Here is an 18,964-nt window from a genome sequence, read left to right as displayed (position 1 = left end):
AGTTTTCCATTTCAGGTCAACTAGAGGAGGTATGAAACTAAGTTAAACAGTACTATTTGTGTCCAGATTTTTAAAATGGTAATGTTGTTAAAAATTGCAAAAAAATTTTCTCCAGCATACAAATAGCAGGCCAAACTATAAAGTCTTAAAAAACAAAAAGATTTAAAGTGTTATTTTCTTTTTCCCTGAAAAGACTATGTCAATATAAAACGAACAGAAATTAATTAAAACAACTTTTTCCACAAAATAAGTTTTTCAAAGAAAAGTAAAGAACTCTATTAAACAAAAAATTAGCAAAAATGAAATCAAATAATCTACCAAGCTCGAAACTACCACAAATCAGCATCGATAAGTAAATGAAACCCAGAACGAACAGAAATTACAATAAATAACCGAGTCAAACTCAAAACGAGCAGAAATTAACATAAGTTGGGCACAAAACCCCTGTGCCTTCCCGAGGCCAGAAAAAAATTTGCCCTTTACTAAAAAAAAATATAAATGTTTTACTTTTATAACTTTAATATATCAAATAATTTTAACATTTTGATTACTAAATATCAGTATATTTATATTAAACTGACAATGCACATTCATTTGTATTTTTTCATTAAAGTGAAAATTTTGTTCTGGCCTTGGGAAGGCATAGGGTTTTTGCGCCCAACTTATGTTAATTTCTGCTTCCAAGGCCAGAAAAAAATTTGCCCTTTACTAAAAAAAATATAAATGTTTTTACTTTTATAACTTTAATAAATCAAATAATTTTATTTGATTATATGTATTAATTATTAATTAATGCATAAAGTCATAAGCCACATCTGTGGGAAAAAAACATCCCCCAACCCACTCCTGTATGAGCTTATACATAATAATACCCATTATGACACTGATAATGAAAAGGCAAAGTTATATGCAAATCTTTTTGTTACTAAGCTAACATCAAATAATTGCAGCAACACTTCCCCAATTCTTATAAATCCAAGTTACCAACCTCGCCCAGGATCTGAGTATATAACCAGTCCATTTTTAATCCAGGAAATGAATAATGCAATACATCATATTAGGACCAAGGCTACCAGCAGCTTTGACAATATACACCCTAAATGGATAAAGAATCTCACCCCTTCATATAAACAGGAACTCCTAAATTGTTATAATCATGCTTGGGCTTCATCTATGTTCCCCAATATCTGGAAATGTTTGTCCATCCTACAAATTTTAAAGAAAAATAAACCCAAATATAACCCTGATTATTATAGGCCTATTATTATTACTCCTTTGATGGTAAAAACAATGGAAAAAAATAATATATCATCGACTCCTCTGGTTTGTTGAAAAAAAAAAATGATACCTCACACCCAAACTGGTCTCAGGAAATACCATTCCTCGAAAGATGCTTTCAAACTGTTGAAAAATTCAATGAAGAAACCAATCTCAAAAAATGACGCCATAGTTACGGCTTTTCGAGATTTTTAAGAAGTTAATAGCAATTTAATGCATCGGGTTCTTCTTACTAAACTTGATAAATCTGGGCTACCCCCCAAAATATCATTCCATATAAGGTCTTTGATAGAATACCGAAGTTTCATTGTTTGTGTAGGTTCAGCCTCTTCCCAAAAAACAATAACCAAAGGCCTTCCTCAGGGTGCAGTCCTGAGCTGCCTTCTCTTTGCCCTATGTATCTGGGACATGAGACTCCCCTACACGAATCTACAATATGCTGATGATCTGGTAGTATGGTCATCTGGCAACACCTTTGAGATTGCACAGTCAAAGCTGCAAAAGTCACTATTCCAAATTTGAAAAATTTTGTCAATATTCAGATTTACCCATTGCACCCACCAAGTTGAAAATAATCCAATTTCACCACAAGCGAAATTGTGTTAATGCAAGACTAACTCTTAATGGAGATAATCATATTAATTACCTAGGTCTTATTCTTCACCTAAAAACTTAATTTCCACCTCCACATTTCAAACACAATAAAAAAAATACTGTAGAAAAACAAGAATACTAAAAAGACTTCTCTCCACACCCTGGGGTTGTAAGGAGAAAACCTTACTCCATTTTTATAAGTCACATATAAGACCCCATATTGACTATGGACTCATCGTTTATGGAGTATGTGCAAAGACCCAGATGCAAAAAAATTAAACAACACAAAATTATATAATACGTCTCATATTTGGCCTTAGGAAGCCCACAAGCACAAAGTTTCTGCTTACGGAGAGTGGATTAACAACAATAAGGGAGAGTCGTAGCTTTCTCTTGATAAAACATTTTACAAAAATTGAAGCAAATAGCTCACACACCCTACATAATTGGTTAAGAAATCCAGCCATGTATAGAGGCATTGCAGATGAATATGCCAATATTCAGAAGAAGTTCCCTGTACCCGCAAAGTCTATTGCACCTACTGTACCCCATTCTCCTCCATGGAATTGGTCAATTCCCATAATAAATACTGATTTCTCAAAGTGGACTAATGATTTAACCCCCATTGCTTTCGTCCAGAAAAAATTTGCTGAACTTAATACAATTACATATAAATACCACTTCCAAATTTTTGTTGATGGGTCCAAATTGAATAAGAGGGCAGCAAGTGGTGCTTTCCTTCCTCACCTGAATACTGCAATGGGTGAGAGATTGTATAATAATGTATCTATAATGTCTGCAGAGTTAAATGCCATAATCATGGCATTAGAGCACCTTATGAAATACCAACCTTTGATTGCTAATTCAAATAATATTGTAGTTTATTCTGATTCTTTGTCAAGCCTTGAGTTGCTGTCTACAGCTCCTCAGTATAAGTTGGATATTGACACTTATCATTGTCTTATTATTATTGATAATCTTGCTTCAAGAGGTATAAGAACTTATCTTCAGTATGTTCCTAGCCACTCTGGTATAAGTGGTAATCATCAGGTAGATGAAATAGCAAAAAATGCTATAAATATTGACCAGCCAAGTGGGAGACCAATCCCCATTAGAGATATTTACCGACGGAGACTATCAGATATTATGTTTAATAAGAATAATCCCATTCTATCCCCCTTTCCCAAGAAGGATTTTTCTAAAATTTATCATAGAATTCGTTCTGTATCAAATGGGCTAAATTTTCTGGCTTTCTCTTATCAGTTCCCTAATTCAAATGGTTCAAGTCCCTTGTCCCCTCTCTGCAGTTATTGTAATATGAATAATGAAACATTTGACCACTGTCTCTGTGAATATAATATACTGATATCTCAACAACATAGCTTACATTTTAAAATGTGAAAGTGATTAAATCACCTAAAAATCTCAGTAACAGCCAAGAGCCTAGTCGACTATACCTGCACACAGAGCACAGAAATCGATATATATCGTCTTATATTCGAACTCCTTGAGTCAAAAGATTTACTGTAAGATATCTGAGTATATCTAATAAATAAGAGGCAACCAAGCCAGTAGCTCTGTTCAGCCCACAGAGTGAAGCAAAAGGAAAAGGGCTGAATAGCATTGACTGAAAAGCCCGCCTGAATGAAATAGCAGAAGAAGGGCTAAATCTCAACTGTATCTTTAATTTCTAAATAACTTAACGTTAAACAAAAAATCATAAAAGTGTATATTCGCATCACCAATATGTCTAACCTAGACGTTAGTAGAAGTGAAGTGAGCAATATTTTATAAGTGGGGAGAGACTTAGATTTTATCTTGAGAATTTCCTTTTTTAATTCTCATCGACCAAAAAGAGATGGATTATCAAAAATTAGAGACTAAAGAGTAATAAATATTGTCTTTATAACAAAATGATGTCATCTGATGGAAGGAAAAGTGGACAAAATAATACTTCATAACCTTTTCCTAGTCCATTCAAAAAAAAATAAATTGATCCAAACTATAACAGTAAACAAACAACATATTTTTTAATGCATAATGAATTCCTAGAGGAATTGATTTATTAGCTAGTAATATCAGGACAAAGACCGCTGAACCTAAGCCACACTCACCCCAAAGTTACAAACCATACCGAAGTATTCAAAGTGGTAATTTAGAGCCAGGAACAACAATACAGGGGGGGGGGACAAAATACCAATTACATAGGGTGTTGAAGTTGAGTATTGAAAATATACAAGTTTTTTTTTTAACTAGAATGATTTATTAATTGATTAGCTAGCCCAAGTTAGCACAAGGGGTCGAAATTGCAAAATTCAGATCAAAATTTTTTAATATCTTCGGCAGGGGGTTTGGGGCGGGGGGATGGTAACAAAAGCTATTAAATTAGATAGGTAAAAGTAGAGTCGAATTTCGCCGTTATCCCGGACTCACGCTATATACTGAAAACGGAGTTTTCTCAACTAAAGAACAGAATACGCAACTACCAAAAATCTGGAATTTATTTCTGTTTCTACCTCTATCTGTACGCATAATCCCATTGTGTTCAGGCTAAGTTACAGATGACTTCAATATTGTCGTCGAATGCACAGTTATCACAGTCGCTTAAAAAAAAACATATAAAAAACTATAAACCACAAATATTGGCATTACAATAATAAAAAAAAACACAATAATATTTCAATCATGAAAAACTAAAATGACTGAATTCAAAATTACGCAGTTCCATTTTATCATTATCCACGCATTTTTGGTTTTGATGAACAAAACGAGATAAATTAACGAATATGGAAACACTGTTTTTAAACACTCTTTGAAATTTGTTCCGAAAGCGAACCTAAAGCGAATCGTGACTTCAAGCCTTTAAAGCCTTATTTTTAATGGAAATACTTCGCCATTAAAGGCCCGTAGATAACATTCCCTCATAATATTAAGAATGTTTTAGACAGCTTGATTGTTAATTAACTCAAAAACTAATCTATAACTTAAGGTATTAGTTAATATAATAAACTGGTAGGTCTTTTTTCCCATTGTATAGTTTGTACTTTATAAACTTCATTTCAATACTGCCTTGCGTAAAAATCTATTATACACCCATAGCAAACCTACACACAGGGAGTGAGCGGGAGTCTGACTGGGCTGTCAAACTACCCAGACCACACAGGCTTGTCATTATTCGCAAGAGCAAAATGGACTAGATTTCCGAAGACGGCGAAACCAAGATAGCCATTTCGATCTTTTCTTCAACGGAGCTCGGGTAGAAAAGCAAATTTAAAGCTAAGCAGCCTCACACAAAAGATTCCACATATTTTTCATTTCAATTTCTTTTTTGACACGCTCAAAATTTTTGGACGTTTTTCTAAAGACATATATTAGCCCAATTTCCTTCGTGATTTTCTTCTTTTTGTCTTTCTTTATAAGGCTAGCCAAAATACCTTTCTTAGGAGAACTAAAAAATTTGGGCGTAAAAGGACACCTTTCAAGGCATAAACATTGCCTGCAGGAGAACATTTACTATTCCCTGTCAAGGTCGGACCTCTATCCCTCTATACGCAATAAATTATTCCTTGCAACAAGTCAAGCTAAAAGTAGCGAAAACTATCATCCACAAAAAGAGTAGTATATTTAAATGGATATTCATGTGGCAGGTTTAAAGTGGCAATTTGGGGAAAGGGAAACTTAAAAGTGTGGCTGATTTTATTTATTCATTTTTGCAATTGTAATCGTAAACGCATATATGAGCCGGACATGTTTCCGCCATCGAAGACCGAAACTCCTTACATACGTTTTACAGTTTTTGTATTGGATGTACCTTGTATAGTTATTGGACCTACTGTATCAATTAGTAACTTCATAAAAGTCACCATCTTAAACTTATTTTGTGTACTATGATTTCTCATCAAACCTCAAAACTGAAAACTTTCCAGACTTTTTGATCCATTATCTCTATGACCAACAACAAATTTTAAAATCATCAGGGAACTGAGCGTTTTGTTCCCAAGCGCTTCGGCTGTCATCACTGTTATGTATCCTCCGGTCACAGAAATGAGGATCGGAAAAAGAAATAAAAATTTAAGAAATTACGGAAAATCTGTGTTACTTGAGATGTCCTATTTTTCCTAAGCAGGTAATGCTTTTTTTTCAAACTCTTTCTCCATGTTTCCTAACAAAAAGTACAATAAACAGATTAGAATGGTAGTTCAAACCCGTCTATAACAAAAGAAATACAGCATCTAATGTAACGTATGAAAATCCTAAAGCTCTCTATGTGTCTTAAATTTTAGTCTCTACTCTTAGCAGCATTCTTCAACAAAATTGTGGCCTTTTGTTTTGACCCTTTCAAGTTATTACTTCAACTGGTCAAACAGGTATGCAAAATGTTCTAAACCTGCCAGTGGTGAACTCGGCAAAATTCTAGGAACTGCCAAAACTTTAGCAGCGCAACTTGAGTTTTGACAGCTCTTCTTTGAGCAACAGTATTTTTGTGCGTAAAAATGGTATTTTCAGATAAAATCTGCCAAAAAATTTGAAAACTGCCAAGTAGCATGCTACTTTGCTACGGCGTTTTTTTTTTCCACGCCTGGTTAACGCTATACCGTGAGTAGTGCTAGTGGTTTTCAGTTGCCATTCCATCCATGTTAAAAATCCAGCAATCCACGCATATTCAGTTTCTGTGGTCCCGTTTCAGTTTTCTTTGGTTCCTAGCCTATACACATGAGATATTATCCCTAAAAAGAATATAATAGATGTTAAACAAGATTATTTTCCATTTACCTTGCGCTGAAACATGGGCGCCGACAAACATTTGTCCAGTAGAGCTGACTGATCCATTGAATCCGTTGATGACCTTTGACCTTGGAATATATTGCATTGGAAACTTGTAATCTTGTTTATACATGACCTTGTCTAATTTCCTAACAACATCTTGGTGAAGTTGAGCTTTTGTTACTTTTCTCTTCTTCAATTTCTTTTCTGGGGTTTTTTCAAGTTCGGTTTCCACTTTTACTTTTTCCTCGTCTAACTCTTCCTTTTTTAACACATTCTTCCCTTTTTTTACAATTTTCGTTGAATCATCTCTAATTTCGGTTTGAGAAACCTTAAAAGATACAACATGTCCTTTAATTGCAAGCACAGATGCATGCAGTCGATATTTCTAAGGGAATATCAGAAGATTTTCACGAAGGTGCCTGAGGCTTAAAAATGGAATTATTTATTCTAAATACTCCAGTTCTCATTGATCGTAATATATTTCTCTCAAAATTTTATTAGCGGTATTTGGATAACCGTGACAGAGATTATTCACCAATACTGTCCTGTGTGAGGTATAAATCGGTATAATCAGACCTAACGAGAGAAGTTAGCCTGGGTTGCAACCCCCCAATCCCGGGATCGGGGAAGGAGGGGGGCGAAATACCAGCCACTCTTGTCTTTGTAAGCGTGATGTTTTATTGGAAATTAAGATTTTTTTCTATGTTTGGAGTGAGAGGTTTTTTTCTAGGTCTGTTTTTTTTTATCGCCTTCATTAGGGTGACACGAATTGTACAAAATTAAGAGAACTATTGGATACAAAGCCTTAAAGTCTACAACACTAAAATGGTACCATATCAAAGGCTGACAAGAAGACAGAAGAGGTTTAGATCTTGAGGGAAGACAGAGAATGATCTTTTAGTAATAACTTTTTTCCACGTCAGGTTTTTCTTCCTTGGTACAAACCATTACTTTGGAGATTATTCTAACAAGTTCTGTTTTTTCAAGATTGAACAAGGATCATATCACTGTGATCCTTTTTTTAGTTCAAAGCCTATTCAACTTGAGGGAACAATGACGTTATTAAAATACGTTTTAGAAACTTTTATATTTAGAACATTTTGTGCATGTGAAAAAATTTTAAATCATAGGATCCCTTGATTCTGGATACTTGTACAAACCAAAATAGATCACAGTTACAAATCATACGCTATACTATTTATGATATTTGAAACCCATTTCACCATGGCGTAAAACAGCTAATAAAAGACGTAAAGCACGCTAGACTCATTTGGCACCAGTCATTTTAGTTGGAAAAAAAATAACATTGGTTCAGTTTCATGTTTCACTTTTTTTTCTCCAGAGTTTTTTCTTTAATTTCGAACACATAAATCTACTTGGCGTGAAAAAAAATACTTTCAAATAACATAAACTTAAAAGTAGGCTGAATGCAAGTTCTTTGTTTATATTTATGTAGGCCTAAATAAATATAAAAGTAGGCCGACTCTAAGATTTTGTATGATAGCGAGCCCAGAGAAAGTCGAGCTCCTGCGTGATCTTTTCCAAGCCTTGATATGATACTAGGATTATGAAACCATGGAAAGGTGATACAACTGTATCCCTTTTTACGACACGGAACTCGAACTGGAAAATTTTGAATATTTTTGCTGATTTTACACCTTTTTCAAGGAGATGAGAAACAAAGTATATGAGGTTTTGTATCACAGGGCAATGAATGACGATTTTCTTCTCTCAAAGCGGCCTTAAAAAACAGTTCACACTTGAGTCTAGAATTCCAAAAAGGCTCAACCAGATCAAGAAGAGATTTTTTTTATTTATTTAACCAAGGTTAGTTGAAATAATACGGTGTTCCAAACAGATGCAAATGCCAATGCCAAATGCCAGATCCTCTTTTTCGGCCATCCATCTAAGGCCAAACGAAAAACAGGTCTTCCTCTAATGGAATGGGGAGGTCGTAAGGAATGATTTAAAGAGAATTCGAATTACTAGGGTGGGTGTAAAGAGAGAGGCTCTGAATAGATGTGCGTAGCTGTGTTGGCCTCATGCAGCTTGGTGCTGCAACGAGGTGTTAGAGGTAGTAGCCTAGTAGTATATGCCAATGAATAATTAAATATCAAACTTCAGGCAAACAAAATCCATCATCTGAGTATCCTCGGTCACTAGCTCGTTTTGTAAAAAAAGTGATTTAGACACGGAAGAAGGATTTGTATTAAATTTATACACTATATTTACTTGTACTACATGTACCAGAAACCCTATTTGTTCATTCATAGATCTTTTACTGCTTCAAAGCCATTTATACACTATTACTAAGGTTAAGCAATATCCTATCAAATAGCTCTTTAGGCTACATTATATCTACCATTTAACAAAATATAAACAAAAAATGCACTTAAAAGACAAAATTGAGAAGGAATTAATTTCTGACTTTAAAAAAAGAGGTTTTGTCACATTTACAACTGTGTATGTTGACTTGTTTCTTAGGTGGAGGGGGATGGACTCTACTGGGTAGTGCAATTTTTTAACTACAGATTCCTTTCAAATCTATTCAGTTACTTACAATAGCAACCTTGGTTATATGTACCCCCAAAGTTTCCACCCATACATAAGCAAATAAACAAATTAGAATCCTGATATATGTTTGTTTTTTCAGGAACCTAACACAATTATTCTTAAAATCAAACCTCTTTTACATTCTTCTTTCTTGTTTTCTTAGCTGGAACATGTTCTCCTACTTTGTTAACAGTTTGACTATGAACAACTTCTGCTTTTGGTTGAACATCCACATCAAAATTTTCTTTCACATCTACAGTAACAGTTCTTCTTTTTCTTGCATTTCGAGTTACATGGTGTTCTTTAGTCAATAATACTTCCTCGTCATTTTCCCCATCTGCTTCAGTAGTTTTTGTTAATTTTTTAGTAGCTTTTCTTGGCATAGCTGTAACTGATCTTTCCTTTCCAATTAAAGATGACTTTGTAGCAACCTTTAAAGACTTAAGTTTAGGACTGTATAGATATAAAATTGCGTTGTCTCAATATAGATATGCAGAGCCAAAAATTTCATAAGTGGAGCATAACAGATTTTTTTTTTAAGTAGAAGTCCCTTGAGGCAACATTAGCAAAATTTCCCTCCTATTCTGTTCGAAAATACGCTATCGATATAATACGAACGAAAATAGTGAATTAATTTGAAAAAGGTCTTGAAAGGACTTGAAGAAAAGATGTTATTTTACAGGCAATTTATTTTTAGGCAGTTCAATTCTAAAATTAATTGCCATTTTTTAAGTCTCGTCAAATGGCACAACGCTTCTCCGGAAACTACCCGGAGAACTGCGCGACTAAAACTGGGGAAATTTTCCTTGAGTTCTTCTGTTCTGAAATCGGGAAAACTATAGGCCTGAAGGTCGCAAATGAAATTTTCTTACTTTTGAGATAATTGCCATAAACCATTTCCTAAAGGCACGTTCACAGTGAGAATTTGCTAATATTGAGATTTAGCTAGTAGTAATTTGGGCCAAAAAAATTATCATGGAAATTTCTGGTTGGCTTGAAAAGTTATATGAAAAATTATAATTGGCTTGAATTTGTGCTAGCTAGATCAAATTTCCAAAATTTTACGAATAAACAGAAAAGCTTGTTAAAATTGCCCTGTATGTTGGATGAGTGCTGGAAGGGGGTTCCCTTAATTCCTCTTGTTTTCAATTCCATTACTGCAGTTTTAGAAATTATTATCTAAATTATCTAAATCTTTACTCTTTATCAAACTGAGAGTGGAGAAAGTTGCTTCAATGCATAAAACAAGTTGAAAAGGTGCAGTTTCCATGAACATAAAACTAGGATTTTTAAAATAAACGCCTTTATTTTCTAATACAGCAGCTAGCAAGCACAAAACACAAAAAAAATATAATTTAACTTCACATTAAAGATGATAAAAAAAAACTATGCAATGAGTCTACTAAGAATTTAAATGAATTTCAAGTACTTTTTGTTGCCTATCCAAGCTACTAATATTAGAGATATTACAAACAATTCTTGTTAACATCCTTCAAGTATGCTTGACCAGTTCAAATATGAAGCAATTCCATCAACTTTAAAATTAATTATAATGTACTGTAGTAAAAGAAAAACTTGCCTGTATTTAGATTTGTTACTCTATTTTACATTAAAAACTGTTCAACAAAATTTCAGCATTACACACATTGGTGTGTTCAAGAAAACCTTAAGGTTGAGGGAATCTGAGGACTTGGTATGGAAAGGGAGGGGCAAAAAACGAATTAAATGTATTTTCAAGCTGAAGTTTTTCAGAATTTCCTGGAAGGGTCGTTTGAACAAATCTTTGGGTAAGTTAAAGGAGATCCTCTTACAATAGAGGATCCCAAAAGCTATCTCAAAGGACCCTCCACTAGGAAATGTGACTGATACATTATACCCTGTTCCAATTTAGATCCCATTCCTCTAGAACCCCCTATAAGGGTCAGATCTGCGTTCACCCATGACTATATAGATATAGATCTCGTATTTCAAAAGCCCAAGATAAAAAAAATCACCAACAGAACAAATTACAAAGCACACAGAAACATAATACATAGCGAAAAAATACCTAATGGTAATTTAGCGAGAAAATTATTGTAATTCCATATAATAGTTAATAATTAATTGTATAAACTTTTCCTTCTTTCTAAGCTTTTATCTATGTACACACCAACATGAAATATTGTGGTTGGATTACTACTTCGTAAAATACCAGGAAGCAGCAAAACAATCCCAAGTAAGTATTTTTCCCTTAAATCAGAGAGCACCGGGCACTTCCGAGAAAATGGTCCAAATCTTCGTCCTCATCTTTACAAAGAGTACACACATACCACCCTTTAGAATCAACTATCTTTTTGTCGAACACTTTTTACCTGCTCTGGATTGGAAGGCAATTCGCGCTAAGCTGAATCCATCGACATAAAATCATAGCCGGTAAATTGAATTTAAAATAAACTTCCTCTCCAAAACTAGGTTTAGCCTGATTATAATGATTCAATGTTGTAGTATATGACTATATAGTGATGATGATTTTTAGGTGCAAAAACTCCTCACCTTCGGGGAAATTGAGAAGATTTTCAGAGGGATTGAGTAGGTTCCAATATTCCAAAAGCGATACTTGTTAATTATTCATAACACACTCAAGAATTTCGCTCTGTAGGATCTGACAAAACCGGTTTAGCTATCTGTATTCGGAGACAATTAGCTTAGGTTCAGTGGAAAAACTACGTTGTAGGTATATTTTAATTAAATATTTGATATATAGAGTTGGTAGTATTTTGGTTAGGTTAGGTTATGCTAGGTCAGGTATTTAATATTATGCATTCTGGGCAACCTGATTTCCATAATTTTCTGCTGTAGTTCTCATAATTTTGTTAATAAAGTATTATATTTTCATCTTATTTTGGTACATTTCATTAGGATTAACCTAGTTTCACTTTTTGGGTGTCTTCTGTATTTTTTATTAAATAATTAAAAAAGCTTTTTTTATTTTAAATAATTTGGCAAGCATTCAATTTGCTTATACAGGGCGTTATTTACCTTGATAAGGCTAAACCTCTTTATAATCAACACTTTGCAAGGATTTTTTTATCGAGTCCTCATTTCGAAATTCTCTCTGGACGGGAGGAAGGGTACATGGATAGCTCTTAGAGAACTGTGTGCAAATATAATGTACAAATTTAGTTACCACGTGGATCACCTTTATAATTATAGTCCTAAGCAATTCTTTACCAAACATGGCCTATTTTCTCTTGCTCCAGCCTGGTTCATAATGTTTGACCTACAAAAACACTAAATTTCAATTGCTTGCAAAACCAACCCATTTAGGATATGTTTCATAATTGTTTTTTTTTTCAAGAGAAACATGTTTTATGCATAAACAGGTAATAATTTTTTTTATTTATGTGGCCTGAAAAGCCTGAAAGAATACTATGAGATACAATATGAAGGAGTATAGGTCAAGCTAAATTTTGTTAAAGCTCAAATACATCATACAAAATGCATGTCAAACAGGGAATAATTTCGTTTGTGTAGTTTTTTGTCTCCCCCCTCCAAGAATTTCTGGCACTTACACTCAGCTAAACAGATGCAATTTTTACTTATGGCAATTTTGCACAAGTCAAGATATATTATCAACAAACTTAACTAAAATTCCCCTCGAGCTTAAAAACATCATATTAAGGTTGAAACACATGACGCATGGCTCTTTTGCAATGTATCAACCTTTGGCACCTTTTTATCAGATTTTTTTTTTTTTTTCAATGACTGGTACTAGTGTAGTTACAACACAGAGCTAAGGAATAAGAGATACAAATAAGAGCAAAAATATGTGAGAAAGACACTTGACATACAAAAGGCACAGTTCTAATGCTATATCAAACATACTCGCTCTACATGACAATCAGAAATGTATTATTTAAAAAAATTGAATTTTTCATTGGGAAGGGGGGTATCTTTTCTCCTAAAACAGAGGTTTAAAGTTATAAAATGTGCATGTGGACCATAGGTTCTGACAAATCCAGGGCAATCACAGATTTAGTGATCTTGCCTCAGCGTCCTAGAAAGTTGTGAAAAGGTCCTAGATTTCTATGGCCTAATGAAATAGAAACGCAATTTCAAGTGCCTCTAGCTTAACGCTTAAATTATTAGTCTGCTGCTGAAACTAATATATTTCCCATTGAAGCTTTTCTTTATTTTTTCCGAGTTATATCATGAGCAATTATCAATTTTCAGTGCCCAACAAGAGTTAATTTTGGGAAAAGATTTTTTATAGTCGCCTTATAGTGACGGCATACATTTTGAATTGGCAGTATTCACTTTTTGGGTCAGGAGTGGCTGAACCCCTTGAACAATTTTCTGGCCATATCCCAGCCACCCTGAAAATTTGGCCCTACCTTGATTTAAGTGGTGGCCTCCCAAGGTGAAACTGAAGTTACCTTACTAACTAGTAAATATCTAACAACTTTTCCAGGAAATACCTTTCAATAAATAGTGCTGATCCAATCCATGAAAGGGTTTCTTCATTCAATTTCGAGGAATTTTAATTGGAAACAGATTTTACACCTTATTGTTTGCATTTACTAACCTTCCACCCTGACTTTATGTTCTTCAATAGTAGCGTGCTTCAGGTGGTAACATCGACAGGATCATCTGAGAGAGGTTAGGTGTTAGAGAGAATTAGGCGACTGAAATGGGAATTTTGTTTAAGCTGATTTTGAACAAGTCCAAAGGTATGCTGAGATATAGCAGACTAGGCTAATGTTCAAGGAGTCTAGAGGTGTACTGATATTCAGGGGCTGATTCAGGATCTTCAATTTCCTCCCTACAAAGAGGTACTAAAACAGCCAAACAACACATAGATACATAAGGAAGGAAATGTTACTGTCAGTCTCAACTTAGTTTCAAAACAAACACACCCCTCCCTGATCTTCTCATCTTCTGCTATTAGACACCTCTCTTGCAATTAACAACTCAAAGAAATTTATCCAACACTAATTTACGGGGGATGAATCCCTCATAGTGTCATTAATCACAACCAACATTGACATTACATTCAAGAAGGATTGATACAACTGAGGATTACTATCCCTAATATCAAAATCAACAAGTCTACACATCGACAAATCAAAACCAACCGTCTCGAAAGCCTTTTAAAAATTGATAAAAATTATTAATAGTATCTTTTCAGTCTCAAGTGCAATATTGATATTATCAGCCAAATGATACACTGCATTACTTGTTGAGTCACCTTTATCAACTCAAACTGAGTGTTGCATAGCAGGCCTAGACACTCAAGACATCCATGTACTCGTCCATGCACAACTTTCTTAAATATATATGAAAACAATAGTAGGATTGATATCAGTGACGGATTTGCAGGATAGTTTTGTTGTAGTCTCAGAAAGCAGCTTTTACCATCAGTATTTGTTCCTTCATCTTACTTAAATTTGTTCCTAAACCACACTGGCTATAAATGAAGAACAGCATAAAATTTAAAAAACAAACAAACACAAATGAAGAGAAGACAAAATCATAATGGAAGTGATTTTCACTAGCAGAAAATCACCCTTGTTTTGATTTTGTCCTTTTCTTATTTGTTTTCTCTTGTTTTTTTTTTTTTTTTTTTTTTTTAATTCAAATTGCTGGTTTTTTAAGAGATCATAACCAAATGGACATATTACACAGTTATGGTAAATTGTTAGATGCCAGTGAGTAATGAACAAAATATAGTCCTTCTGGTAAAGATATAATTTCAATTTGGACTGTAGACGAAGAATAACAAGTCAAAAAACCCTCAAACTAAGGAAAAGTCCATTCTACTCTTGCATGTATTTTTTTCAATTGTGACAAAGTTGATAAGTTGACTTGATTCAATTTCAATTCAAACATTCACAACTTGTACAATTACAATTTCTTTCCAACCCCTTCCCTAAAAGAGCCAGATATAATCATAGGCTATACACGAAACTTTGCTGATTGTATTGCCTCTTTTCAAACTGGCTTTATGTGGTATTATGAACTAATTGTTGATGAGAAATAAGCAAAAAAAATGATAAACCCACAAAATCAACAAATTATTTTACAGGGCCTTTGGTTACCTCTGACCCTATTAAGGGGGGAGGGAATTTATAGCGTCAGTGATTATTAGATACCTGAATCACAGGCCTATCATTGTTTTTAAGGATTTTGAATATTTTAAGAGCTTCTAGTAAATTTCTAGTGTATGACCAATTCTAAAGGAAACATGGTAATAAAATTAAGTATTACTATTAGTTTCCTTATTTTATGCTCTTTCCAAATGCCATGGTTGCTTTCTAATAACGTACTAATTGGCTCCCCTCTAACCATGGATGATCCCAGATATACCTTTAAGTAATATTTTTACCTGTTGTCTTTTTTCAAGTAATGCATCATGGCTTCTTTATTAATTAAATAAAAAAAACAAGTTTTTTTAACTGAAAGTAAGGAGCGACATTAAAACTTAAAATGAACAGAAATTATTCCGTATATGAAAGGGGCTGTCCCCTCCTCAACGCCTCGCGCTTTACGCTAAAGTTTTTTATTGTTTAAAAAAAAAAGAGATGTGAGAAAGTCAAACATTAGCGAAAAGAGCAAGGCGTTGAGGAGGGGACAGCCCTTTCATATACAGAATAATTTCTGTTCGTTTTAAGGTTTAATGTCGCCCCTTACTTTCAGTTAAAAAAACTTGTTTTTTTTATTTAATTTTTGAACGTTTTTGAATAAATGCAGGTTTTGATCTTGGCTCACAGTACATGAATAATTAAAACAAAATTTTTATATTAATTTACTTTTATTTGCTTAAATGGCTTTCTCGAAACTTGTTTCATTTTATTTACGAACCTTTTTATTAGTAATAAATATACGTAACTTACGAATTAATTTACGTAACGAACTTCTATATTCATATATTTTTAATACGTATATTAGGGGGTTCGCCCCCTAGTCAATACCTTGCTCTTTAATCGAGAGTTTGAATTTTGTTCCAATTCTTTAAAAATGACCGCTTAATCACAAAGGCCGTTAATTAGAATAAATAGCTCTTATGAAAGTACTAAAAAATCTCTGGCTTAAAGAGCGAGGTATTGACTAGGGGTGAACCCAATCATATATGTAATATTTTCTGTTCGTTTTAAGTTTTGATGTTGCTGCTGTTGCAGTTGAAAAACTTTCTTATATTTAATTTCTGATCTTTTTTTAAATAATACTGGGAAGTCCGGCGTTCCCTTCATAGCAATGTCCCTTCCCCCATTAAAAGTTCCTTCATAGAAAGATCATCCCACATAACCCCCGACACCCCCCCCCCACTACCAGGAAAAATCTCCCCAGAAAACGTCTGTACTGTATACTTCCCAATAACCAATACTATATGTTAACATTGGGTAAAGTTCATAACTTTCAACCCTCCTCCCGGGAACTTCGGGGGATTAAGTCATCCTAAAAGACATACTTAAAACATTTTCGAACATGCTGAAAAAGATGGCTATCTCAAAATTTTAATCAGGTGACTGGGAAAAAAATGAGCGTGGGAGGGGGCCTAGTCGCACTCCGTTTTTTTTGGTCACTTTAAAAAGGCACTAGAACTTTTAATTTCCATTCCAATGAGCCCTCCCACGATATTCTAGGACCAGTGGGTCGATACGATCATCCCTGGGGGAAAAAAACAAATAAACACGCACCTGTGATCTTTCTTCTGGCAAAAAATTCCACATTTTTGTAGATAGGACCTTGAAACCTCTACAGTAGGTTCTCTGATACGCGGAATATGATGGTGTGATTTTCATTAAGGTTCTATAACTTTTAGGGGGTCTTTCTCCCTTTTTTCGAACATCAGCCAAATTGTATCGGGCACGTAACTTTTGATGGGTAGGATTAAACTTTATGAAATTTATATATTTGAAATCAGCATTGAAATTCGATTCTTTTGATGTATCTATTTGTATCAAAATACCGTTTTCTAGAGTTTCAGTTACCATTTAGACGGGTCCCAATAACCAATACTATATGTTAACATTGAGTAAAGTTCATAACTTTCAGCCCTCCTCCTGGGGGCTTCGAGGTATTAAGTCATCCTAAAAGACATAGTTATAATATTTTCGACCATGATGAACAAAGTGGCAATCTCAAAATTTTGATCGGGTGAGTTTGGGAAGAAATGAGCGTGGCAGGGGGCTTAGTTACCCTCCATTTTTTTGGTCACTTAAAAAGGGCATTAGAAATTTTGATTTCCGTTCGAATGAGCCCTTCCGAGATATTCTATGACCACTGGGTCGATAATATCACCCCTGGGGAAAAGAAAAAAAAAAAAAAAAAACAAATAAACACGAATCCGTGATCTTTATTGTGGCAAAAAATGGAAAATTCCACATTTTTGTAGATAGGAGCTTGAAACCTGTAAAGCAGGGTTTTCTAATACGCTGAATATGATGGTGTGATTTTCATTAAGGTTCTATAGCTTTTAGGCGGTATTTCCCCCTTTTTTTGAGAATCATACAAATTTTCTAAGGCGCGTAACTTTTAATAAGTAAGATGGAACACAATGAAACTTATATATTTGAAATCAGAATTAAAATCTGATTCTTTTGATGTATTTATTGGTATCAAAATTCCGTTTTTTAGAGTTTCGGTTTCCATTGAGCTGGGTCGCTCCTCACTTACAGTTCGTTACCACGAACTGTTTGATAGGTTTCTTGTATTCTTAACCTGTAAACAAAAATTCAGCCTAAGTGACTACTATACAATTGTTGGATAAGAATTTTATTGAAAATGGTTTTTAAATGTCGACAATAGTGGATGGAAACATGCTGCAAATTCATCTAATCTTAAAATCACACTATCTAGCAATATGGAAAATTCCAGTTTACACCAGTCAGTGATGATAATGCTGTAGTATATCTGCTGCATCTCATTGAATGAGCCATGATTTAGACACCCAGTCTTTGTTGAGACTGGCTTTGAAGCTGTCAATGGTTGGTGAACTCAAAGTTGTCTTGCTTTGACCATTCCAGGGGCTTATGATGCAGATAGAGAAGAAACAGTTCCGTCTCCAGTCAGTTTTCATACTTTTGTATTTGAGCCCATCTATGCATTTTTTCATTGGCCTTTTGAGAGATTCAAGAGACATCTAGTCTATTTTATTGATCAGTGTAACAAAAAACGATTCAAACTCTAATTACCTTAAATCGCATTGTCCAGCAAAATAAGGAAAAGCTTCTGCAGAGTTGCTGGTTAGTGATAATGGGGAGCCATTGACTTAACTGCATACCACTCTGTCTTCAATGGTTTGGTGGACCAACTCTTGTCAACAGCAATCTTAAAGGTGTCTACAGAGGGAGTAATGACAGTAGTATGAGGAAGATTGTTACAATGAGTAATCACTTAGCATATATTTAGCAGATATTTAGCATACCGGTAATAAATTCGTCGGAGTTGATTCCGTTGCCGAAAAGGTACGCCAAAAAGGTGCAAGGTATAAAAAATTTGGGAGGGCATATGAGTTATATAATTTAGCTAGCAGCTGGTGATTAAAAGGAAGTTTATTGGAAACTATGCCACCGTAGACACTGGACGTCCGGCGCTGGAAATGGCGAATGAGAAGCTTTTTAGTTGCTTTAAGGGAGTTACCGATTGGGAGGCCAAGATAATTCATTTCCAATTTAGGAGCAACCAATACTCCATTAAGATCAACATTAAATCTTTGGGGAACTGGGCCCCAGTTGAATAGTACCACTTCTGACTTTTCAGCGTTAAATTTAAGATTTTTTTTTGAATACTC

At 34.3% G+C, this 18,964-nt stretch overlaps 2 protein-coding genes across 6 annotated transcripts in view; one reads left to right on the top strand and one right to left on the bottom strand.

Moving 5' to 3' along the window:
• Positions 1–18,964, top strand: part of LOC148955569 (uncharacterized) — a 195,404-nt gene that overhangs the window by 45,386 nt on the left and 131,054 nt on the right. The window lies entirely within an intron of this gene.
• The window catches only part of LOC148955570 (uncharacterized), a 170,253-nt gene that overhangs the window by 136,627 nt on the left and 14,662 nt on the right, over positions 1–18,964 (bottom strand). Inside the window, exons 1-3 of one of the 5 annotated variants that reach the window (XM_089102964.1) lie at positions 13,757–13,893; positions 9,324–9,623; positions 6,646–6,967 (exon numbers count right to left, since the gene is read on the bottom strand). In XM_089102964.1, coding sequence (XP_088959090.1) covers positions 6,646–6,967; positions 9,324–9,575 — 574 coding nt within the window. In that variant the 5' untranslated portion in view covers positions 9,576–9,623; positions 13,757–13,893. Of the gene's footprint in view, positions 1–6,645; positions 6,968–9,323; positions 9,624–12,358; positions 12,454–13,756; positions 13,894–18,964 lie in introns of those variants that run through there. The other 4 variants (XM_089102946.1, XM_089102939.1, XM_089102930.1 and 1 more) reach the window with 4 other exon arrangements.

The sequence above is a fragment of the Artemia sp. Qi Xiang Cuo genome, chromosome 2, assembly GCF_049724085.1.
Source record: "Artemia sp. Qi Xiang Cuo chromosome 2, ASM4972408v1, whole genome shotgun sequence".
Lineage (NCBI taxonomy): Eukaryota > Metazoa > Arthropoda > Branchiopoda > Anostraca > Artemiidae > Artemia > Artemia sp. Qi Xiang Cuo.
The sequence above is the reverse complement of the archived record's forward strand: the minus strand, read 5'-3'. Positions and strand labels throughout refer to the sequence as shown.